The sequence below is a fragment of the Drosophila novamexicana genome, unplaced genomic scaffold (genome assembly GCF_003285875.2).
Source record: "Drosophila novamexicana strain 15010-1031.04,08,12 unplaced genomic scaffold, DnovRS2.1 tig00004554-arrow-pilon, whole genome shotgun sequence".
In the NCBI taxonomy this organism is placed as follows: domain Eukaryota; kingdom Metazoa; phylum Arthropoda; class Insecta; order Diptera; family Drosophilidae; genus Drosophila; species Drosophila novamexicana.
In genome coordinates this window covers 4,460,278-4,485,751 of record NW_020825051.1, presented here as the reverse complement: position 1 = coordinate 4,485,751, position 25,474 = coordinate 4,460,278, and the positions used below count along the sequence as shown (strand labels likewise).

The 25,474-nt window shown below is 41.9% G+C and overlaps 1 protein-coding gene across 2 annotated transcripts in view; it reads left to right on the top strand.

Annotated features, from left to right (window-relative positions):
- LOC115769880 (junctional adhesion molecule A) overlaps window positions 1-25,474 on the top strand; it is a 63,443-nt gene continuing 37,969 nt past the window's right edge. For both annotated transcript variants that reach the window (XM_030714885.1, XM_030714884.1), the window contains exon 1: window positions 1-461. In XM_030714885.1, coding sequence (XP_030570745.1) covers window positions 392-461 — 70 coding nt within the window. In that variant the 5' untranslated portion in view covers window positions 1-391. The remainder of the gene's footprint in view (window positions 462-25,474) is intronic.

Here is a 25,474-nt window from a genome sequence, read left to right as displayed (position 1 = left end):
GCGTAAAACAGAAGCTGGGCAATAGAAAAGGCAAACAGCGCACGACTTTGCCCGGAGCCAAAACAGAGTTGCCTTTTGTGCCCGTCTGGCAATTGGCCAAGTTAATAAAGAGCGTTAGCGAGCGCGCCGGCAGACGCCGATAATGACGTTGCTGCAGCAGCAGCTGCTTCTGATGTTGATGATGACGCTGCTAACTTGGTTATTGCTGCCAGCATAAAAACTGTCAGGCAGGCAGCCAGAAAGTCAGACAGCCAGACAGACAGACCTAAAACAAAAGCGTTCCCCGTTACGCCCAGCCGACCGCCGCGGCCCCCACGTTCCGGTCCGGGCCAGGACCAGGCTTACTGCATTTCCGGTTGTTGTTCCTGCCGCCGCTGTCGCCAACATCGCCATGCCACTCCATATGGCCCAGAGCATCTGCGTGGCCTGGCTGCTGCTACTCGCTGTGATTGTCCTGAGCGGTAAGTGCCTAAAGTATGGCTCAACTTTTGTTCCACTGTATTCATATTTATGCCAGCGCTGGCGAAAGACTTTAGTTAAGTTAAGTTTCGCTTTTATTGTTGCCACAGTTAATTGTTGGCATTTGTTTGACGGCAAATGCTTTGCAGGCCCCCTAGCTGCTGCCGGCCGGCGAATAGCTGGCAACTGCAGCGCCAACAAATGAACGGGATTTTGTTTCAATTAACAATTAGTTTGCACAAAACTTTTGCTGTAGTTTTTGGGCCAAAGTTACCGCAAAAGCTGTTGGTCATGCCATATTCCATTAAATAAAATAATATTGCGTATACGCCCTGCGGCCAGCGCTCGTTGCCAAACTGCAAGGCACAAACTGAATGAATGTACATCATACAAAATGCTGAGTAAGTTAAAATAACCGAGTTCATATAAATATCTGCAAGATACAAATGCAGACGAATGGCAAATTACATGCATTGAAAATGAAGCAAATCAGATAAAGTTGCAGTCGAAAAATAGAACAAGTAAGACGAAACGAGGCAAGCAGGCAAACTTTTGTATGTCTGCTCAAGCTGCTACATAATTTAGAGGCCAATTATATATCAGCTAGTCGAGAATTGCAGCTACATGCTGGAGAATGAAGAAAGTCAGTAAATATTTGATGTTAACTCAAAACAAAGAGGGAATGTAAGACAAAAGGAATATTTTGTAGTTCCTTTGAATACTCCGGAATACCGATAAGAAATTGAAAAAAAAAATAGAAATATATTGTTTACACTTTCCCACAGCACTAAAGCAATTACGACTCTATCTGAGATATCTTGCCTGGCAATTATGATAGAACGTTTTATTTGCTAAAAACATAGATGCAATGAAATTGAGCATGTGCATATTTGGCCTGGGGTTATATTTTAAATGTGCTAAAAATAAACAATGTTTCGTGACAGTCAAGTTTAAAAGCATTTAAATGGCGTGCGGCCATATCAATAAAACATACATGCAAATTTCGCATACGCCACGTGCTCCCAGTTGATTGCAACAAATTAACGAATGGCTTTGATCGTATAACTGTGCATTAGTTAGGCAAATGCAAATTGCAAAAGACTAACACGATTAAAATACTTAACAATACTTTGAACATGATTAAGGCCTGGCCCGATATCTGTAGCTGTAACAGAACGACAACAAGTTATTTAATTAACAATTTCCACGGCAACAGCAAGAGCTGCAACAACCACAAGGCTGATTCTTAATACATTTGATTTATGCTTAACGTGCGGTAAATTTATTGCAACTACAGCAGCAAATAGCTTTGAACGGTTCAATGGAACAATTTAAAAAATGCTCGAATTAATTGCATTTACAGCGCACATAAAAACAGAGAAAATACAAAAATACAAAAAAATGGCCCAACACATATTTCAAAATTCAATTAAAATAAAATAAAATAAAATGAAATGAAAAGGGCCTGCCGACTGCTGCGACACTATGCAATTTCCGCTTAAGGGCGCGCCAGGTTGGCATAAAAATAATTAAAGCGCAACAAAAACAAACATTGACAACGACGCCGGCAGCTTCCGCTTGATGTTGACAACATTTTTTGTTTGTGTTTGCATCGGTTGGTTTTTGCGTCCGATTGAATTACAACTCCGTTCCAAATATATTTACAAAGAACAAAAAGCAACAAAAATAAACAATAAACCCCGTTTAGAAAAGCAAAGGTGTGTGAGCATGAGCTCAATTGACGGACAATGGACAGCTGGCTGCGGGCAGGCGTCGATTCCCAGCAGGTCAGCTGGTGAATGTCAATTTAATTAGCACATCGAACGCTTTTAACGCAACTAATCGCAGTGGGAGCTCCAGCCATCAATCAATCAGTCGCTCAATATATCAATCAGCGGACGGTGCCGACAATTTTGTTGAGTGAATTTGTGTGTTTTGTGGCATGAAAAAAGGGCGAAAAATAAGTAGGAAAAGGAACAAGCGCGCGAAAAACTAATTGATAATCGAATGCTCTGCAATTGTAAGAACATAATTTTTTAAGCTTATTAAGTTGAGCTTCTTTTTAAAAATAATATTTAGCACGGAACAGCATGGAGCTAGAAAATATGATTTCCAGCTTAAAATGTAAGCTGCAGAATCATAAAAAGTGGAAGTGATTTTATTAGGGAAAATTTTGCTTTAATTATAATCATATTTCCAATTAGCTTTCACTTAAAGTCTTTTAACTTTACATTCGGGCTTGAAGCCAGTTTATAGATGAATAATAATAGTAATAATTAAACATTCTTATGCAAATCTCGTTTATATTTGCCTAACAACAGTTCAACAGCTGCTATTAAATTACTTTCAGTCGTAAGTAAATGTTCAACTATATGTACGAGTTGTGCTAATAAACTCTCCACAAATTCGCTTCGTTTTGTTACCTTCATCAAGTTAATATACCTTAACTCAGTCCATTCAACATACTCTTCTTTTCGTAATCAATGGAAATGTATATTAGCGTTCGCTGGCAATGTTTTTCAATATTTCTATGCAAATTTTCTATGTTGATTATGATTGATTTAGTGAGCTGGCAAAACTGAATATTATTTTTTATGATTCGCTTCTGGATATGGGCGACTGAATATATTATTGTTCGACTGGTTGAATGCGATTGCGATTTGCCGTGTGCAGCAAATTATACAAAGTCGAATTTACGACTTGTTCGACGCTCAATAAAAGCAATTTTAATATTAATATTTTCAAGTTGGTCAACTATACGCGCACACACACAAACCTACACACACACACACAGGCACACACACACACACACTCCTGTGCAGCATAGAAATTGCACATATTTGTATAAAACTTGTTTTATTTGTCCAGGCAACTCAAAGTCCAAAACGAAGTCAAATAAATAAATGCATTGGAATGAAATTCGGCGAATAGCGTAAACCAAACGTGCCAACCCGCTCGGCAGCAAGCCAACAAACAACTGCTCCCCTCAAGCGAGAGGGGGGGAGGTGAGGGGATTGAAAGTGCTGCGCCTGCCTGCGCGCGGTCGATGGTCAAATATTTGCAACAAACTTTTTGGCCTGGCCAAGTCATTGAACGTTGGCTGGCGAACTCAAACAGAGAGCACAGAACAAAAGTTGCACAATTCACGTCGAGTGCATGAAGGCAACACTGTGAATGGACTTACAAAATACCCTGTAATAAATATTTAATGCATAGCCAGATCAATTCTCTTGAAAGCCTGCCATATACGCCTTCAAATATAAATGCTCAGCACACACAACATGAAAAAGTACTGTGAAGTGCCGCTGGCAAGTGGCCGGCTGGCCAGGTGGCCAGGTGGCATGCTGCATGGCTCCGGCAGCCAGGCGAAGCATTGCCACGTAGGTAATTGAGTATGAATGTGGAATGTGTCGAAAGCGTTTTTGATATTTGCCAAACAAAACGTTGGCATGGAAAGACGTGAACAAAGAGAAAAAACAAGAAAGCAAAAAAAAGCCCAGACAAGTTGGCCAGGCGGCGCCCGAGCAGGGACCTGAACTGGTGTACATCCAGGTAACGTGTGGGTGCCCGCTGGCAAGCAAAACAAGTGGAAAATGAATTCGATACATTATCATGACGTCAAGTCGTGCGTGGTGACTGCCTGGGCTGCCAGGTCTGCCAGGGCCCAGCTCGAGGCCAAAGTGGCTGCCAAAAAGTATAAATTACGTGTAATGCGGCGCTCCCCATCGATGGCAGCCATTTCTTATGCGAAACACCTGCAGCAGACCAGCTGGCAGCGGCACGGAGACGCTACTGACAGACGGCCAAAGAAAATGTGCGCATAAATGAATTACCAATGAACCGCATGCGATGCTCTCTACGTGCCGCATTTTATTTTCAATTTGGGGCCCAGATGGGGGAGTGGACCAACACTTGGGCGCTAATTTGTGGGCGGTATCCACTTCCAGATGGTCGAACATGGGCGAGTATTTAGCCATTTGACAGATGCGCTGCACAAAGTGCGTCGAGTACACAATTCGACAGCCTACATAAAAGCGCAATTTGCGCCATTATGCGTCGAGTTCCATTTGATTACAGCACGATGACATGAACAACGCACACACTTACACGCACACATTCCTGTGCGTCTGTCAGAGGTTGTGGGTGTGGCAAGCTGGGGGTAAAAGCAATTTCACTAAATCTGCAATTGTTATGTCGCCTGCTAAACAACTCACTTTGCCCATGGTTGCCACACAAGCTGCCTCTCCAGCGGCTTCTTCCATTTGGGCAGCCATAAAAGCCAAACGTTCTCGCACGTCAAATATTTATATTGCATTGCCCCCTTCCTCTCTCTATCTATCTCTCTGCCACCCCCTCTCTCTCTCTCTCTCTGTCTCTCTCTAAGCACTTATTGTTGTTCCTGTGCGATATGATTTGGGTATTGATTAAGCGTCAATGGGGAGCTGCCTCTGCCGCTCGACATGTGCTGCCTCCAATTACTGCAACGCTTTATATCCCCATACGGGAGCATGTCTCTACTCGGTTTTACTACATTTTTATGCTACATGGCAAGAAAAAACTGGGCAGGAAAGCGCCGTAAATCATGCAAAGCGATTTAATGTGCTCTATTAGACAGTTTATAGGCCTAGTCAAAATGTTTATGGGCCAAACTTTACGGTGAACAGCAATTAAACATAATGTTCATCCTGTTGATCAGGATTAGCCATAAAGAAGTTGTGTAAAAAGGATGAAGAATTGTGTTAGCAACAAAATTAAAGGATGTAGTTCGGATGTAGCTCATTCGTAAGACAAACAAACTTAAGAGAGTTTCTTTGAGGCATCTTAAAATATCAAAGGATAATTAAATACGTTTTAACAAATGATATAAAATGAATATTAATAATAATGTTCCTATTTTTCTAGTCACACACCTCTTTCAAACTCATCAGAGTTTATTACATAAGTTTTGGCTAGCAGGAGGCGCTCTCTGATCTGTCTCTCTCTCTCTCTCTCTCTCTCTCTCTCTCTCTCTCTCTCTCTCTCTCTCTCTCTCTCTCTCTCTCTCTCTCTCTCTCTCTCTCTCTCTCTCTCTCTCTCTCTCTCTCTCTCTCTCTCTCTCTCTCTCTCTCTCACACACACACATTGTCTCTCACACTTTTCTCTGTTTCTATCCCTCTTCTGGCTTTTATACTTCATTCATTGATAAAATCTATAGATTATATAAACATCCGTAAAAGCCATAGATTTAAGCATTCTCGCTCGACTATTTTTCTCAGTGTACCTGCCGCCAATTGATGAGCAGTGATTACGCATTTTTGTGTTTATTGGAATGGCGTTTAGTGCTTGGCTACGTGAGCAAAGCGCGCACTCACCCTCACACACACACACGCATTCTTTGGGAGGTTTTTTTTTTTGACTGTTGTCTGCTGGCTGAGAATTCTCATGAGTGCACTTTATCGGCTGCCTCATGAGTCTCAATTGTACAGCATAGAGAAAGCTGTTGAAGGTACATTCACTTCATTTTCAGCTGCGTGAATTCGAGGGATGGTCGATTGTGAATTGTTTCACAAAGCGCCTACTCTCTGAACTCGCCTATTCCCCTCTTCTGCTACTGCTGCTGCTGCTGCTGTATGCGTATTAAGCAAAGCATTTCCGCTGCAATGTTTACTGTATACAAACAATTTCCGCAGCTAAATCTTCCCTGAGCAGCAGATGGCAATATGTAATGCCTGCTCATGGCTATTTATGGCATCGAGTACGCATTGATCCTACGGAAATTTATTGATGAATTTCATTTCATTTCTTTTCATTCCGTTTGCCTCACGCGCACCTCTCGAAATTGCTTTATTTTCATCAGCTTGGCTTTTATCGACAAAGTGAAAGCGAGCATATTGGTTTTTTGTCATGCCCTTCCCCTTGGAAGGATGTGTGATAGGTCGCTTATATCTGTATTAGCTACAGTTGAAGAATTTGGAATTAAGATTGAGTAAATCGGAAATCAATGTCTCTTAATCAATTTCATGCGTAGCCTATTTACAGCTGGTGTTGAACTGTGAGCGAGTATTACACAGTCGGCTACCGATTGCAATATTACTTACTTGTTCTCAATTGCTGCTGTAAACCAGAGCTGGGAACACACGATTCCCAACTTTGCCGAGTTGTTTGTTTGCTTTTCATTCGTCAGCGCCAGTAAAGAGTCCAGACATTTATATTGCCTTCTGCAAAGAGGCAGTCGCGCAGGCGAGCGGGCGGGCAGGCAGACATGGTGGAAACGTTGCTGGCATCTAAAGTGGTTGCGATTAGTTTGCTAATGTTGTAATTTCATCATTGGCCACCGTCGCGGCAGCCGCTCGGGCAGCTTAGCTAAACATCATCAGGTACTTGACAGCCTGGAGACCGCAATTTGCTGATGCTGCCAACCATTTGAGCCACTGTGCAACTGAGCCACTGACCAACTCATCGACCCAGTCACCACCCGCTCAACCACTTGGCGCGGCTCAAGTTTTGTTTCGAGTTGCGTTCGCTCTGCACTCAACTTTCGTCGATTCATTGATGTGAGTGGCTTTTTATTTGCGAGAAAATGGCAAATATATTTTTTCTCTACTTTCATTTTTATTTACTTTTTTTTTTTTTGGCTGTTTTCACGTTTCTTATGGAGTTTTTTTTTCTATTTAGGGCAGAATTTTTCGTATTGAAAAGGAAATGAACTCATAAAAAGTAATTTGGCCATAATGCTTTGCCCGAGTTAGTTACTTGATTTGCAGTTGCGAATAAAGTTTCGCTTTATTAATTTTGATGTTGAATGTTGCTTTTTCTGTTGTTGCTTGTTGTTGTTTTTGTTGTTGTTGATGTTGTGGCCACTTAAAAACTTGCCTGGTCTGAAGTCTACAATAAAGCTAAAAAGTTAAGTTATATTGTGGCATATTTTATGGCAATTTAAATACCCTTAGATGTTGTTTGTCGAATGAGGTATATTTGTGCTTTTACATTTGCATGTTAATATTATGCACACAACAAGGACTTTCCTTATGTTTTCTAAATTACAGGGTACGTCTAGTTGTGCCCTTGCATTGTTTTTGTCACGAATGTCAATTGACTTCACTCAAATTTAATTTGCGTTGCGAATACTTTGTTGCTTATTGACATTTTGAGTTGAATTGTTTTTGACTTTGATCTGCGTTTGCTTAAAGCCGCATTCAATTGAACTGACACGTGCTAGACATGGTTATAAGCACGCGTGCTTACAGTTAGCCGCGAGCTTATATATACACTCGCAAAATACACACTCGCACACACACACACACACACAAACACACATATATACATGTTGCCAGCAGCGCTTTGAATTGAGTTTCGCAATTCTGTTTTTTTATAGCAGAATTCAATTAGTTGGGAGCGTTTGTGACTTTCTTGTTAACTGATATGATCGCATTTCATTTAATTTGATATGTATTGGTAGTTTTTCATTTAACACCCATACACACAGAAACACACACAGAGAGAGAGAGACGCAAGCAGACTTATATCGCTTAAAGGCTGCTGTTGGAAAACTTGGAAATGTTGATTGTTTTTCTTTGCTGACTTTTGCCGGGCTGTGTGCGGCTCTGCAGTAAATTGTAAAAATAATTAAATTTATTTACGTTTGCCTTACTTAATTGCCCCAGCAGCTGCGACGCTGGCTACGACAGTGGCTGTGACAAATGTTCTGTAGCATAACCTAAGGCGCCGCTTACAAAATGGCTGCCACAGCACAAAGCGAAACGCGCCGCTCCCCCTGCCCCTCCCCGCCCATCATCCCCAGCCAGCATCAGTCGCGAAATGAGTGCGCAAAGTAAAAGCATATAAATGAATAACAAATAATAAAAATAAATAAATAAACAAATGCAAACTGAAATAGAGTTTTCACCCGAAAATAAAAGACTTTTCAGTTGCACTGAAAAACTTCTAACCGGACATTTTGCTGAGCAAAAGTTGTTGCCTTCGTTATGAGCTTCATTGTTGTTGTTGTTGTTTCTGCTATTATTGTCGTTACTGCTGCTTCGTTAGAGTTATTTATTTATTGCAAGTCCTTCACTTATATTGATATCAAAAGCGAGCATAGTGCGCAGCACTTTCCCAGTAAATTTCATATTGTGTTGTGAATTTGCAGTTGCACTGCAGCAAGTGCCCTACCATCATAAGCTTATTACAGGCCACTAAGTGTTTTCTCCGTTCTCTGCTATGATTTTTGAATACTTCATACACAATTCCGAATGGCACTGAAGAACTTTTCAACGCTGCAATTCAACCATTTTAGCTGGAAAGCATAACTTGAATGCAAACGGGCGCAGCCTGCGAATAACGCCTTTGAAAGGGAATAAAGCAAATATGAGTATACAACTGTCTGGGTTCGCACACATTCTTAGATATGTAGGACAGCTTTATTTCGTACTGAGAGAGAAAATCCCTAATCATCTTTTGCTGCGTGCGGGGTCGTACCACAAAGGCACCAAACTAAACCTTACCTAAATTCGTGCTACGAACTCAAAGAACCTGTGCCACAAAGCACGTTAAGAATCCATTTCCTTGGCATATGCACACTTAATCTGCCACAACTCTATTTACATTTATATTATATTATATTTATATATTTTGTTTATATTTTTCGATGCATTTTCTGCGCCTTGCTTTGTGGCACGTTTTGGTTTATTACGTTATTTACCCCTTGGCGAATTATTCGTGTTATGTTTGTCACTGCAACAAGGTCTCAAAAACCACAAAGACAACAAATATTTCTATTTATGCGACGTCAGTTCCACTTCATCGTGTTATTGTTGTGGTTGTTTCTGTTGTTGTTGTTGTTGTTGCAGCTGCTGCTGTTGTTTTTCATTTGATACTTCCATAAGTTAAGAAATTCAAAAAATGTCACTGCCACTTGGCAAGCGTTGTTCTTGTTGTTGCGCGAATTCAATTCTTTTGTTTTTACTAATTTGCCACAATTGGTACGCGTCGCTGCTGCCTCCTCCGCTCGCCCCTGGGCCGTTCGGTTTGTCTGACTGTTTTTCATGCGCATTCAATGAACCATAAATTTCAGAGCGCCGCGCTGCCAGACACGACGGCGTCGCTAAGCGACAACAATGAAAACAGCAACGAAAATAACAACAACAATGGCAAGAAAATATTTAAAGTTATGCAAAGAGTTGTCTGAAGTTCGCGTCATGGCCAAAAGTGTTCGCTCACCTTTCAGACAATTGCTTGGGGATTGGCAATAGCTAGCAAAAAAGCATTCCTCTAATTGTCCTGCAGCTGTAGCCATGGTTAACCAATACACATACACAGACCCACAAGCACACACAGACACATCCAAACACATATATAGTACATATAAGCCGGCTTATAGGCAACACTTTACAGGCGTAATAAAAAGAATTGCTAAAACAAAAACTATCACAAAATACTCATTGTTTTAGCCAGGCAAAAAGTGAGGCAGGGACTGAGAGAGCAGAGAGAGAGAGAGAGAGGGGGCGGGGGGGGGGGGGGGGGGGGTGAGCTTGGGACAGGAAAAACATTTTAGTCGATGATATGTCTCTCTCTTATCTAGCAAACAATTTTATGCTTCCGGCTGAGCGACAAACAATGGAGCGTAAATATCCGAAAAGCGGCGCAATAGCAACAATAGAGATAAGAATAGAATAAGAATGACGAACTACAAGTACCCTTTTTCCAAGAAAATATAAATTGAATTGCAAATCGATTTGGCAATAAGAAACTTGAAAGACAAGTTGTTAAGCCCATTATCGGTTTACAATTCCAGTTTGCTCAAGATAGCTTGAAAACAAACGATTAATTATACCTTATTTATTGACAAAATTATAATACTCACTTGTGCAGGGTATAAAAAACCATAATATTCCAATGGTTTTTCTTATGGCAAATGTGCCTTGTAATAATTCAACTGCGAGAATCAGAAAACAGCTCAATCAACATAAAAAACTTGTCGTTCATTTGTATACTTTGTTTTATCGAAGGAAATAGTTTTATATACCCACCGTAAAGAGTATTAAAGACCATGCAAATGGCTGGAAAACGATAGATCGTACATAAATGTGCAAATAAATGCATGAGCAAATGAGTGAATGGGTGAATCACTGAATGACTGAATGAGTGTTTGAGTGTGTGAGTGAATGACTGAATGAGTGAGCCCTGATGCATGTCCGGTGCAAACAAGCAGGCAAAGAGACTAAAGCTGAGGGCATTGTTAGACGTTACAGACGGCATAGAAACATTATAAAGGGACGAGCAGCAAAGAGGATAATAACAACAACAACAACAACAACAATATAGGAGTAAGCGTGTAGTTGATAAGATTTGTCTACAACGTTTATGGTACTTTGGTTTTCCACTTTGCTTGGCTCGTTCAGTTGGGTAAAATGCTTTTTTGCACAATTGTCATCATGACCCTCACACAGACACAGACGCACACACACACATGATTGTGAAGGTGTTAGACGAAGCTGTTTTGCATACTTTGCGGCGCTGTGGCATTGGCCAAATATTTGTCCTTTTTTTAGATGATGTTCAAAGCAACGAAATAAGCGATAAATAAATACAATTTGCTTGGTCTTTTTATTTGCATTTAAGATTAAGCAGATAGAACACGCAGCTGTCCGGTTGGAAAATAAAAACCCAAATGAATATTTGTTGCAAACTACAAAAAAAATTATGCAAACGAGTCGTTTTTATACGAATCGTGTTGAATTCTTAAAGCCGCATAAATTCGAAACGCATTTAAGCAATATGCGTGGGAGGAAGGGAGGGGGGTAAAGTGAAGTGCTGAGGTTAGCTCGGGGTGTCCTTAAGCGGTCTCTAATTTGCTTTGACAGCAGACATGTGTTCAGGGCTTTGTCTTTGTGCGTGCCAACTGGAAAACGAAATCCAGCTGAGCGCGATGCGAATGCGAAGCAGGCTTCAGGATGCAGCATGTAAAACATGACGCTGACGCTGGAAAATTGTAACGATGAGTTGTATCCAGACAAGAAGCAGATCAGATACAGGACCAGAACCTGCACCGGCAACAGGACCAGAAGCGGCTGCAGAAGTAGCAACTGAAGGCAGCCTTTTAATTAATTTCAACACGCGGCGGCGACTGCTTTCCCTTTGTGCCGCGTTCCCTTGCTCCAGACTTTGGCTGACTGCTTGTCATTTGGGAAGTGAATTTAGCGATGAAATCTTGTGCAAGTGTTTCCAGCTCTTTTGATTTTTGTGTGCCACATAATTTGATTTGCTGTGTGCAGCCAACAGCAGCAATGCACCACCTGGCATTACAAGCCCCCCGCCCCCTATCCCAACTTATATCCCAGTTACCTTTGCTTACATTGCTAAAGTTTTTGCGTAAAGCTCATGACGTTGTAACAAAAGATGTGCATATATTTGAGTATGGTATTTCCATGATAAATTAGAAAGCAAAGTTTGTCTAGTGACATGTCACTGAAACTTGGAGAAAAAAGAAAGAAGATTAAACACCTCTGTAAACAACCCGATTGTTAAAAAATTGAGCCTTGTCATAAAGTATCCGATTGGATACGGGTTTAATAGGAGCTCATAATAGCTGCAGATCAAGAGCATATACACTTATGAGGGTCTTCTATATATAACGCATGGTGAGACAAAATAACAAACGCCTTTCGAAGGGCTTAAGAATAAGCTTATGTGTTCAGCCTGTTCCCTCACTTAGTTTATGCATCAAACTTTGGCTAGGAATATGCTTGATCTATGCCTATAGCATTTCACCACGTTTCTTTAACCATTTGTTCTAAAGGATTCAAAACTTTAAAATTCCATATTGCTGCGTGGCTTTGCCCCAATTCTAGGCATTCGAATTAGCAGTCAAATGCATTTGGTGTCAGTGTGCATGCGTCACCTGAGCTAACAGGACACAATGTTGCTGTGGCAACTGGAAGCGTAGCCGTCAACTTTTACAACGTTTACCGAACATGAGCCATGTCTAGCATATTGTTAACTTTTTGCCTTCATCTCATCTGGCTTGCTTCCCTCCCTCAATCGCTTCCCAGCTGGCTGGTGCATCATTTCCGACTGGCAACTTTGCTGCTTATTTACATATTTATAACTTGCAACGGGTTGCGGTGTGTGGCATGTGGTATTTACCTTTTGTTTTTCACTTTTGTCTTACATAATATTCAACTGATTTTCATGCATCGCGCTCTGTGAATAGTCGAGAGTCTAGTGGCAAAGTCTTGCACCTTTTGCTTCTGCTCTGCGTTGCTGTGGCTGTGGCAAGATCGGGTTGCGACCAAGTGCAATGCAAATCATATGCATTGTGCAAATTGTGTGTGTGTTAAACTTTGCCGCACGCCAGTCCCTGGGCGTTTGAATTGTGAGCGCTGGCATATTGTCTTACTGCCGCTTGCCTTGTACTTATTTTATTTTATTACATATATTACATTGCTGTTTGTGTTTGAGGCGAAAACTTCGTACTGCTGTGCGGCAGTGCTTGCCTTCCAGTTGAACTGAACCAGCCCTTAAAACCTTCTTATGAATCAATTGCGAGGGGGTGGCACATCATTTTAAATGCTGCCTCTGCTGGGCTCATGGCTCATGTGGCGTATGCGCAATATGTTGCCAACCACCTGCCTTGATGGCGGCAATTCATTTTCACCTTAACCACACACCCAGAACAATAGCCAAGGGCCCAACCAACCAGCCATCCAATCCCCTGTGCCCAGCTCACATGTTCATGCATATAGAAAGGCAACATTAAATACTAGCAGATGCACAGGTATGTGTGCACATTGGTGCAGCGGCAGCTAAAAAGGCGCAGCAGGTGTTGGAAGAGACGGGAGTAGGCAACGGGGAGTTGGGGGTAGGCAACGCAACGCGCGTTGACAACGCCAATACAGGTGCGCACAATGCAAACGAGTGACATGCAAATGCTTTCAACAACAATTGCAATTCATGCAGCTCACATGCATGCACACATACATACTCCCATCATGACAGGGCAGACATGGGCCAGCCTCACATTTCGTTTCATTTTTGAACGTCGATTTTCGAGCGTTCGTTTCTTCCAATTTCCTTTCTTTTCTTTTCTTTTTGGTTTTGTTGTGCTTGTTGCGTTGCGGTTTGCCTTCTTCTCCTGCATGTTTCGGTGTGTGTGTGTGTGTGTTTGCAGGTGTTTTTGTGTGTGGCGCATTTAGCATGTTCACCTGCTTGCACACACTAACAAATACATACACATGCACATCCACTCACATATCACTGACCAAAGAAGCCTTAAAATGTGACGACAGTTTCTGCTTCTGTTTTTAGCGATTCGTAAATACCCTGTATAATCACAGCCAAGGGGCTTTGGATTTTGATTTTAAGTGCTCTTAAAACACTGCAAAGTACTTTAAAAGTATTCTACAATCCGAAATCTTCGACTTTTTCATTTTAAGGAAGCCTGTCAACGGATTTTGTTTTAGATGTAGCCTAGGCAACTTCTGAGGATTTTATAGATTTATTGATTTCTATTGCTAAACACGTGGTATCTGGTGGCTTGGGCAACTCTTGCATCAAATTCCTGCTGGTTAACAAACTGTTTTTGTTTACGCCAACGATGGCCACAGCAATGGCAGCTGCTCATGTTGATGCTGATGCAGCATTTTGTTGCCGCTGCTGTTGCTGCTGTTGCTGCTGTGGCTGCTTCTGCACTCACTTATGCATTCACACTCAAATATGCAATGCCCCACAAAATTGCAATTTCCACTAAGATTGATGAAAAACGCCGACATCGACGGCTACGCCTGTACACCCACACGCACACCCTCACACACACTCACATACACATATATAAAGAGTGTATGAGGCAAGCATGGGCACCACATGCGGCATCTGTTGCCAGCAAATCATGTCATCAATTGAATTTCAGGCGATTATTTTTGCAAGTTTCACAAATCGTAGCACAAATATCTATGGCTGTGCATGCTGATGTGTATGCGTATGTCTCTGTCTGCAAGTATCTGTGTGGCTCTCTCTCTCTCTGTGTGTGGGTGCAGGTGTTGGAGTGTGTTTGGCTGCATATCAAACGGGCGCACGACATCGCGACGCTCACAATGCGTTTCGATTACGCATTCAAATCAAATTGATGACGCGCCTGCTGTTGCCGTCGCCGTCGCTGCCAACAGTAGAAATATGAGGCCAGGCAAGCTTCTGCCCCGCGTTAGCCGGGCGCTGACTTTGCAAAGTGTAATCCCGTAGAGTGCATTCAGGGCAAATCCCGGCTGCCGCGGCGGCAGGTGTTGAGGGGTTCAGCAACTGAAATTGTTGCCTGGCTCGAGGGCAACTGCATATTTCATAGCTCAATTTAATGCAATGCCAAAAGGCATGCCTATATATTGCATATTTTTGGCCAGCCTGCATCGACTTATAAACTAAAATGGAATGCAGCCTGCGCATATTTAATTTATATATTATGTGTATGCATCACTTTACCATGTTTAATAACTATAAAGCTGCTTGCAATTTGCTCCTATTAAATTGGCAAATCAATATTCTCGAAGCACTCAAATGTAAAATGTTGCTGCCCGCGCCCCGCTGCGCAAATATTTAATGAATATTTGTTTTCATGGCGCCCCGAGGCTTATAATTTTATATGCATCTATAAATTCCAAGTATTTATTTGAATGCTTGGCATTGTTTAGCTGCTTAGATTGACGTGCGGCGCGAGAGCTTAATGCAATTAAATTAAATTATCAAAAAATTTCAGAGAAATTCAAATCTTAGCAGCCCCATTAAAGCCCCCCTACGTAGCATGCCTTAGAATTCAAGTGGTTGGCAACACATTGTTTGCGTAGTTTGAATGTTGTTGCTACCAATTTGTGTGGCCTTAGTGCATTGCAAGTAATGTCAAATTATAGAATTACCCGCAGGTCGTAAATTCCAGTAGTTGCAGCAGCAGCAGGTAGTTTACAGCAGCATTATGTTAACATTCTGGCCATTACTGTATTCAATTACGACTTCATAATTCACAAGCGCCGCCTTTGCTGCAACGTCAATTAACTATGCAGATCTATGCGTATCTGTGTGTATCTGTGTGTGCGAGAGTTTGTGCGTGCGTGCGTGCTTATGCGTGTGTGCGAGTGTATAATTCTTGTAATAAGCTGCATATTTGCTGCTGCAATCGGCATACCCTCAATGTCCCAAATGCCACGTTCGGCACATGCATATTGATTAAATGGCCATTATTCCTGCTCTGGGGCATTTTAGGTGATCAAATTTCGCATCCATTGTGTAATTGTTAACACTGAATTTCAGTACAAATGCCAGTTAGCGAATTAGTTCTGCCTCTCTATTTATCGTGTCTATATTTAAGCTGATTAGAATAGCTTTCTGGTGCGTGGCCAGTTAAATGGAAGAGCAGCTTAAACCTAAACTGGTGCATTTATTGTTGTTATTGCTTCTGATAAATTATATTGAAATTTTTTTCTTTGTTTAACCGAATGCATAAATTTTGACAGCTGTTGACGAATGCTAAATAAATACAATTTATTATGGGCCACTGATATTGTCAGCACAAATAAATTGTTTTGGCTTATATTGACAGAATACGGTTGAAATTGAGTGCGAAACAAATTGAATTGCTTTTCGTTTTCTTTTTTCTTAACCATAAATTCATGCAAATAGCTTTTAAAGCATTTAAACACGGCTATTTACTATCATTTTGTTGTGTATTTAAAATTAGTTTTAGATATGGTAAGAGCCTTAAGCCGCTTCACTGCAGATTTAGCGGCTACAATTAGACCAGAGTTTCTCTGGCTGTTGCCATTTCCATAAAATATGCAGCTAATTACGTGCAAGTTACTTAAGCTCAGGCGCACAAAATGACAGGCAACAGGACAACAGACACCAAGAAGCAGTCTGTCGGGACCCTAATACAATATAATTACTGTAAAAATCAGAGCTGACATGCGCCTTAAGGGTGCGTCCTTGCCGCGAATAGCTTGCCAAATGGCGCGGAGAAAGAATATCAGACCGAGTACGAGAAAGATTGAGGGGGTAGAGGAGAGATACTCGGCAATAGTGCGTAAATCTTGACGCCTTTAAGGCTCCAGGCCCCAATTGACAATGACATTTTGTCGTCATTATTGTGTTCCTGTTGCAAAAGCGCGGCAACTGGTGAACATGCAGCACTCGCAAGTGCTCGACTAAGAATTACCCCTTAAATGTGTATTAATTCTATATTTGCATTAGGTATATATCAATTTAATTAACACAAAAAGTAAAGGAAGCTGTTTTGTTTTTTCAAATAAATGACGCACCTGAGCACCTTTTTTGCTGCCAACTTTCACAATAACTGTGAGCTGTAAAACTATCCCAGCAAAACAGAAAACAACTACAATACGCTTTTTTATAATTAAATAAATTAAAAAGCAGCCAGCAAACGCAGTATATCAAAATGAAATTAAAATGTTGGAATTCAGCTGCGCGCACTGTGAGCTTAAACAAAAGCTATGAAAACATATTTATGAATATGAAAAAACTATTTAACATCGAATTTCACGCAGTCGGTATATTTATTTACCTTTGTATTTCATTAGTGCTCTCACATGCAGCGAAAAATCAGATATAAATTTCTTTAGTTGCATAACATGCTTAAATGCATATGCACAATAAGTTTGAAAATTAGTTTTTAATAAATGAAGGAATATTTGTACCCTAGCATACCCCATGCTTCGCCCATGCTGAGCACCAGGGTATGGCGATGGGGGCAGGGAGAGACTGTGACAGTCACCGCGACAGTGCCAAGCACATTGAGGTTGATTCGCTTCGTGCAGGCAATTACAGAAATTAGCTTTCGTTTTTAATTTATTATCGCCATTGTGCGTGCCCCTAATGGGGCGACAAGCGACAGTGCGCCGGAATGGCGAAGGCGACGCTTGCCACGCCCGACGGCTGCTGTTGCTGTGCTGCTGGGGTCTTGTTGATGCTACTGCTAAGACAAATGCCTTGGCTGCTGTCGACTCAAATTAATGTGCATATAACTTACGCTTTAACTGAGCTCATCCAGCTAGGGCGATAGCGCAGGTGGGTGTTGGGGTTGGCGCTGTGCTATTGAGTTTGCAGAAGCTTTGTGTTTGAGAGGTTCATGCATTTTAAAGTTTTACAACACTGGCTGCCTGCACCCATATGGCATATGCAATGATGTGTGCATATTTTAAAACATTCATGATGATTTACCAGCGCACACATACACACAGACGCGCGCCAGTTTGCTGTGCCCACACATGTGCATAAAAGAGTTGTGCAGCCCTTCGGCCCAAGTAGCCGCTGCCAAAGATTTATTTATCCAGCAAGCAAATTGCAACATAATTGAAACAAAATGTGTACACGCCCGAAAAAGGAACTGAGGCCACGCCCCTAGGCCAGGGCAAGCAAGCAAAAAAGTGTTGCCTACCTTTTGGGGCCAGAGCCTGGCTCTGGGCGCCATGACAAAGTTGTCAAGTTATTTATTAATGTGCTGCGGTGCGGAACAATTAATAAAGACCGCTTAGTGAGGGAATGGGAGAAGTGGGTGTGGCCGCGTCTTATTTATTTTTTTTTATTTGTATTTCGGGTGGCGGGGCAGGCCACAGTTGATGATGTTGCCGCTCTGCGGAGCGCTGGTGTGGCAACCATTTATAAAAGGCGCTTTGCTAGGTGTTTCGGCTGCATGTTGGTTGTTGCATTTGCTAACCGTAAACTGCGCATTAGTGTGATTGCATAACATTTGCACACACGCTCACGAGCACAAAAATACACACACGCACACACACACACAGTTAAACACACGCGAGCTGCTCGTAAGCAGCCAAAAAGCCCTTAACCAAAAGAGAACCAAAACCGAAATCCTTATGTATGTGCAGCTGCCGCGACTACGTGCTGTATCCAGCATCCAGCATCCAGCTCAACGCAGTTGGCTCTATCCGTAAAAGTTTGCACAGCGGCACCCACAAATTTTCAGCAACTGGCTCGGAGTTGTTGATAATTTAAGTCGGAAATTTCAAGGAAACAGCTCGCACGTAATGCTCAAAACAAGAGATATGTGGACACACAGGCACACATAAAAACACACAGACACACACACACACACACATCGACAACCATAAATTGCAATTACAACAAGTGCAATGCAACATGCAACAGCAACAAAAACAGCAACTGTAATCAAAGCAACAAAAAAGAATAAAGAACGATTGTCTTCGGCACGCCGAAGCTTAAATACTCTACTAGACTGTGACCTATAAATTATATTAAACGATTGTTCCTATAGTATATAATTTAGGGTCAGGTGCACTCAAGTTTTTTCAGAGATTTTAGAAGAATAGAGGATCTCAGTTACTAGGCTTGGTCAAGATTGCTCTAATAGCCTTAAAGTGTTCTTACTCATCTCTACTGAATGATTTTTTAAATATCAGATTATAATATGGTTTCCAATGTTGGTTTTTATTTGCCCAATACATAAGAGAACCTGGTTAAACTAAGATAATGAAAAATATATTGGAATACAAAAAGTATTTCATAGAAAAAGTTGACTTTCGACCGAATTCTAACATAGTTTCAAGCCTAGAATCTAGAATATAAATCTATACGTACACATTTCATGACATAAACATAATACGCTATTAGAGAGTATTGCAACGCATAAATGTTGTTCAGAAAGTGTGGAATGCAATTATGGTTATGGAAGACAATACGGCTAGATGGGAATTTTTTGGGTCTGGTCTAGCCCGTGAGGCAAATAAAGCCACACAGTCAGTCGTAAAAGTCTACGAACAGCCAGAGACAAATGCAAACTTTGCTTGGTTGTCAAACAGACCAAAAATGAAATCATTGTCAATTCATAAAATCCAACAAAAATGTTACAAATTGCATTTACATCTGCTGCAACAACAGAATCTCACAAACGTGTGCGTGTGTGTATATGTGTGTGTGCGTGATAGCTGCAGTCGGTCATTACGTTTTCCATTATGCTTCATTTGTAGCGACGCCGCTTGACACACATACCATTAGGGCGGACGGGGCGTGGCAGCTGGGCAGCTGAAGGTGCCAGAGTGGGGGCTAAGCCCCAGCAAACATGTCGTTTATTTAAGATGACAGCAACAGTAGCAGCAGCAGCAGCAGCTGAAGTAACTGATGCCCCAATGGGCGGCACAATCCTGTTGCGGTCAAGTGTGTGCAAACATATGGCAGCCACTGTGCGAATGCGAGCATGTATTTGCTCTGGTGCTGCCCTTTTTGACCCTGTTTTTACGCTCGAACGTAATTGACATTTATTAATTGGAAAACAATAATTTCAGTCTCTGCCAGTGCCCTAGCTGGCAGCTGCCAAGCGGAGCCCCAAAATGTGTGTAGCAATGCCACTTACGGTTGCATGCCACTCGGCCCAATGGCATGGCTTATTGCTAGATGATTTATGAGTCGCTTGCTGCTGCAACTGCCCGCTTGCTCGCTGGCTCGCTGGCTGGCTGGCTGCTTGCTTATTCGAACAGCGATTAAAAGCCGTCAACAGCACACGGACGTCACTGAAAAGTTTTGCCAGCTGCGCGCTTGCTGCCCATTAAAAGCTGTCAAATTTTAATGTTTTACATGGCAGGCTCAAAGTGCCAGCCAAAACCAACAACAACGGCAACAACAACAATCCCGCAATGGCAACAACAACATAATCAACTGAAGCTGTTCCTGGCACCTGTCAGAACCTGAGGACAGGCAGACAGACAGCACTTTATCTATCTAGCCGCGCCCCACAAAACATTAAGAGCACATAGTTTGCACGGGCCTTAAGCAGGTGTGTGGGGGAAGCGGCCCGTTTTAAACTAGTTGCCGCGTGTCCTTGCCTGGCACGAGCATACGGGGCGTATGTGTAACGGAATCCCAACACGCGATAAATTCATTAAAGAGCTCGCATAGCAACTGAAATCTGGCTGACATGTCTCGCGGGCAACGTAAAATACCAGAGTGCTCGCACACACACACGCACACTCCCAGCGAGACTGCTGGAGCAGGGGCACACACAAAAAAGGCATTGCATACTTTCGGGCACGTTTATAGATTAACACATTTTTACTGCTGAATGTACTAATAAGGCAAGCATTTCCACTTTGAGTTGCCCCCAGGAGGGATATAGTCAGCAGCAGCAGCCACTCGCTATCTCTTTCACACACACACACACCCACACGTGCGCACCTGTGTGTGTACCTTCAAAATTTATAACGCCAGCAACAATGGGGACAGGCGGCAAGCAACTGTGCTGGCCAGGTGTAGGAAAATGTTAACAAGAGCAAATAAAGCGAAAATATTTCATACACTGCGCCGCTGCACAGCCAACCCGAGCCAAGCCGCGAATCCCTACCCAAAACCCCTGCCGAACTACACGCCTGGCCTAGCTCCACGGCCAGCCAGCCAGCCAGTCAGCCAGTTAAATGGCAAACCTTGAGGGAATTCTGGCAATCGTGCCTGCTGCTGCGCAGTTGTTGTGATTTCAAGTCTGGCGCTGGGCGTGTACACATCCAAGCACAACCAGACACACACACACACACACACAGAGAAGTCTGTGCCTGGGCAGGTGGCTACGTGCCTGGCACACGGTACGAGATCGCGGCAGCTGCTCCTGCTGCCAGCTGCAGCTGTTGCCCTTCAGCGGCAACGTCCAGTTGCTTGACTGCAACTGCAGCTGCGGCCGCAACTGCGACTGCGAATCGTATCTGATTCGACAGGCAGCACAAATAGCAAATGATTCGAGTCGACTTGTAATTACCACTGCATTGTGCACTGTTCTTTTTGTATGCTTTAACTTTCTCATTTTGTTTCTCTTTCTCTTTCGCTCTGCTCTTTTGATTAAATTACTGTTCAAATATTTTCCAAGCTTGTTGCTTTAAATTTCCCAGCCCCACGTCTGCCTCAGTCCCTGCTCCACGAAAAGTTTCTACACATGTGGATGTGGTAAATAGTTTTGAGTGCCAGTCAGACACGTATTTCTATGGCTTTGAATAGGTTAGAGACTGAGGGAAAAGTAAAACTAAAAATGTTAAAGAAAACCGTCTCGTTCGAAAACTGGTTCAACAAGTTCGAACCTTAAGTTAAATATTATAAAATTATTTACATACTTTATTATAAAAATAATAATACGTTAATTGAATATGGGAAAAGCTTTAAGCTGTATTTCATCTTAAATAAACCCAATGTGAACTAGGAATGGGAATGAGATTCTCTTAATTAATTAAACTAATTAAGATAAAATGAATTTAAATATTTTGAATGCTCTTAAAACAGTCACGAATCACTATTATTGCGATTGAAAAGCACAATTGAGTTTCTAGTTTTTACAACTGATGAAATAATGGTAAAAGTGACTTATAAATTATCCATTAAAATTCTACATCATTTGCGCCAAAAAGCATGCTATAAAAAGTTAATGTTAATAACCGTCATTTCGCTCAGCTGCACACAAAACAAATAAATTAGGGCAACAAAGAAAGAAATGGCAAAAAACAACAACAACGAAAAAAAACAAATATATATATAAAAAAATTTGCAAACTATAAATTGAAATTTGAAGCAATAAAATATTTGAAGCAGCAGCTCGGCAAAGTGTTTATTAATGCATTGATGCACGCATAAAAATCTCAATTTAATTCAATCGATTTGTATTCGTGGCTCTGGATTTTCGGATGGTCCCGGAATACAAATTGCAAATTGCATGCGCTGCCAACTTAAGTTAACGGCAACAAATGAGTGCGGAGCGCCGGAGTGCTGTCGGGTCCTTGGAAGGCAGAAGGATGACTTTCGTCTCACACAGCAAAATTGTCTGATGAATTTCCTCAATTCAAAACGTGACTGACGCAATGATTGTGTACACGTTACAGCTCCGACTCAGGCTTGAAGTGGAAGCCATAACTAAGTGCCACTATGTAAGTGAATAGCAGAGACCGACGACATCTGTGCAGCCGATAGAGATACGTACGAGTACGTGTGTGTGCGTGTGTGTGCGTGTGTGTGTGTGTGGAACTGAGGAAAGACAGAAATCGTTCACTTATACGAGCACATGAGCTAAGCACACGAGTAGTTGGCACTTTTAAGTCATTTGCTCCATTCGAACTCAATTCCAAATGCGACCATCAACTAGAATGGCTACTCAATCAAACTAGAAACAAAAAAACAGCTGAAGCAGCTGATATAGCTTTGGTTTTAGACAAGAATTGGCTGTGAGACTAGTGGATCGGCACTTGGCCCAAGTTTGTCAGCCAGCACGCGACCGTATGTAGACGATGACAGTCCTTAAACCAAGACAGCGCGACCAACTTACATATGGAGCACACAGAGGAAGTTGGTTAAATTTGGGCTACTTAGCATTTCAGTTACTATAGCTGCTGAGATCGAAACCTCTATGATGTATAATACCCCTTTTAAGCAGCTCTACGTCTGCAGGGTATACAAAACGCAAAACCGAGCAGCTCTTAAAGTGCAAGCCAGTCGCATCAGCGCCGAATGCACGTTTTGTGGATTTGCCAGCGAATTCATGACGGACAAAGTGAAGCTTTTGCTAAGCCATTACACGCCGCGTGTCGCGTCACAAAAAAAACACCATAAAAAGGTATAAAAAACATATATATATTCTTTTTTTTATATTTCAAACTCCATTTGTAGCAGACGTCAAATCGTTGACGTGAAAAGCGCGACATGTGCGCAATTTTTCGGCTGTGTTTGCGAGCAACTCAGCTTTTGGCATTGGCTGCACATCGATTTTATTTTTTTTCCGTTTGCGCAGCGGCGGGGGCAGGCTAAGTTTTAAATGGGGCTATGCAACCGTTTGCCATATTGTAAATTATTTAAAAGTGATTTATTGTAAGTTTGTTTACACTTTGCCATGCGGTTGCATTTGGCAGCAGCTGTGCGCCGCTGTAAATATTTCATAGCTCGCTCACTCGCAAGCGGCAAAGAGCAAAAAGCCAGAGCACAAAATCTATTGTGTTTTCATTTGAATTTAATATTTTATATTGCTGGGCCCAATACAGCAGAAGGAAGAGCTAGCACTGCCAGGAGATGCCCTGTAACCGTATGCTTAATTAAGTCAAACAAATAGGCTGAATGCAGCCCGAATGTGGTTGAGCGCTGGGCCAGTTCCTTGATTTAAGGCTTACCGTAGTAATATACCCGCTTAAGCAGCTATGTATAGGGTATTAGAGCAACAACTGCAAAAGCTATGTCACAAATTGCAATCGCAATCGCAATCGAGTTTGCCTTTTGTGGTTTGCAGCAGCTGTAAACAGTTTAAGTGCATGTGTGTTATGTGTGTGTGTTTGCGTGTGTATGTGTGCGTGTGTGATTGTTTTTGAACGTTGTGACATGTCACTTGCATGGCCTGCAATTAAAAGTTTAACTATAAATGCCTACATTGCGGTTTTCGACTCTGTGCCAACAAGATGTTGTTGTCGTTGTTGCTATTGTTGTTGTTGTCGTTGTTGTTGCTGTGATTGATTAAGTTTAATAAATAATACAAGACCACATGACACCTGGCAATCAAATGTGCAAGTAACTAGAAGACAACTTCAAAATATATCTAAATTTATAGATTACCTAGTTTCGGGCGCCGTCTCTTGGCCAACCGATAGACATCAATTGTCAGTCGAAATGGCCAAGCCCAAGTTAAATTTATGTGGCCCGTGCGTAGCAAATTGTGTTGCCAAAATCACTGCCACAACTATAAATTCAAGTTGTAGCCCGAAATGCTTGTTCAACCCAAACATTAACGCACGCAATTAAAATTCGACAACATCGACAAAAAATCCATTGCCAAGTGACATTCTGAAGCGGCGTTTTTGACCCTTTTCCAAGCAATTGAATTGATTTCTGGCTGCCGAACACATTGACACACCCAAAATAAAAAGAAAGAAAGAAAGACAGCCAAGTTGAGAAAAGTTGAGAGTGGAAAATGTGAGCCGGAAAATGGCAGCAGGGCTGAGCGTATAACGACTCTAGTTGCCATTAGGGGGCCAAGGGATTACAGTTTGTGATTGGAAAATCTATGATGATCATTAATATAAACAAGAGGACCTTGTCGAAAATGCCAAACAATAACAGAAGGGCAAAGGTCAGCTCTAATCAGGTCATCACATTGGCAAATTCAAATGCAGGTGCTGCTTATTATCCTGTAAACTTGAGACTGTCTGCTAAGACATGGTCTTATGTGGCTGCACGGCATCTCATGCATTATACGCACCACTTTAGTCCTTGTAAATATTATTTTAATATCTTGTCAAGCAGCCAGATACCCCGCACATGCCTACAATGTGTCACATACACATGCTCAGAGACTCGGTTTTCTTCGAGACTTGACTTGTTGTTGGCTCTTGCCTGGTTTCTTGCTGTTTTCATTCCGAGCCAAACTTTGTGCAACAAACAATGCTTCATTATAAGCTTCAGCGCTAAGGCCAGAGGTGATAAGCCCTGCCAGATTCAGGCAGTCTGCCAAACAACCAGCCAACCAGCTAACCAGTCAGAATCAGGCAACTTCTTGTGTGGAGTAAACTTCATTTTATGTTTTTCGCTTTCACAGCCTCGCACAACACTTACGCACGCTCACACACATGGCACTTGCTTGTACTTTGTATGAAATTTTACGAATATTTCATAATAAGAGCTATGTATGTTAGTGTGAGTGTGTGTGTCTGTGTTTTTCTTGCCTGTGCTTCTTGTCGGGCCGTGTCGCATCGTATCGCATGTTTTGTCAGCCGAAGTGGCTATGCAAAGACAAACAAACTAAAACAACAACAGCAAGAGCAACAACAACAAGAAGACAGGCAACAGCAACAACAAAAGCATTGCGCAAAAATGTTGTCAATCAACGTTAAGGATAACAAGTTACACAAAGTCTAAGGACTGAAGACAAAGGCGAAAAACTGCTGAATACCTCTGAGTTTTTCATTCAAAGGGTTTGGAATACCAAGAAACAAGCAACATGCTTTATATATTTTTAAAACTTAAAGAATTCTACTAAATTTTATAGTTTGAACAGGTGTTTAAA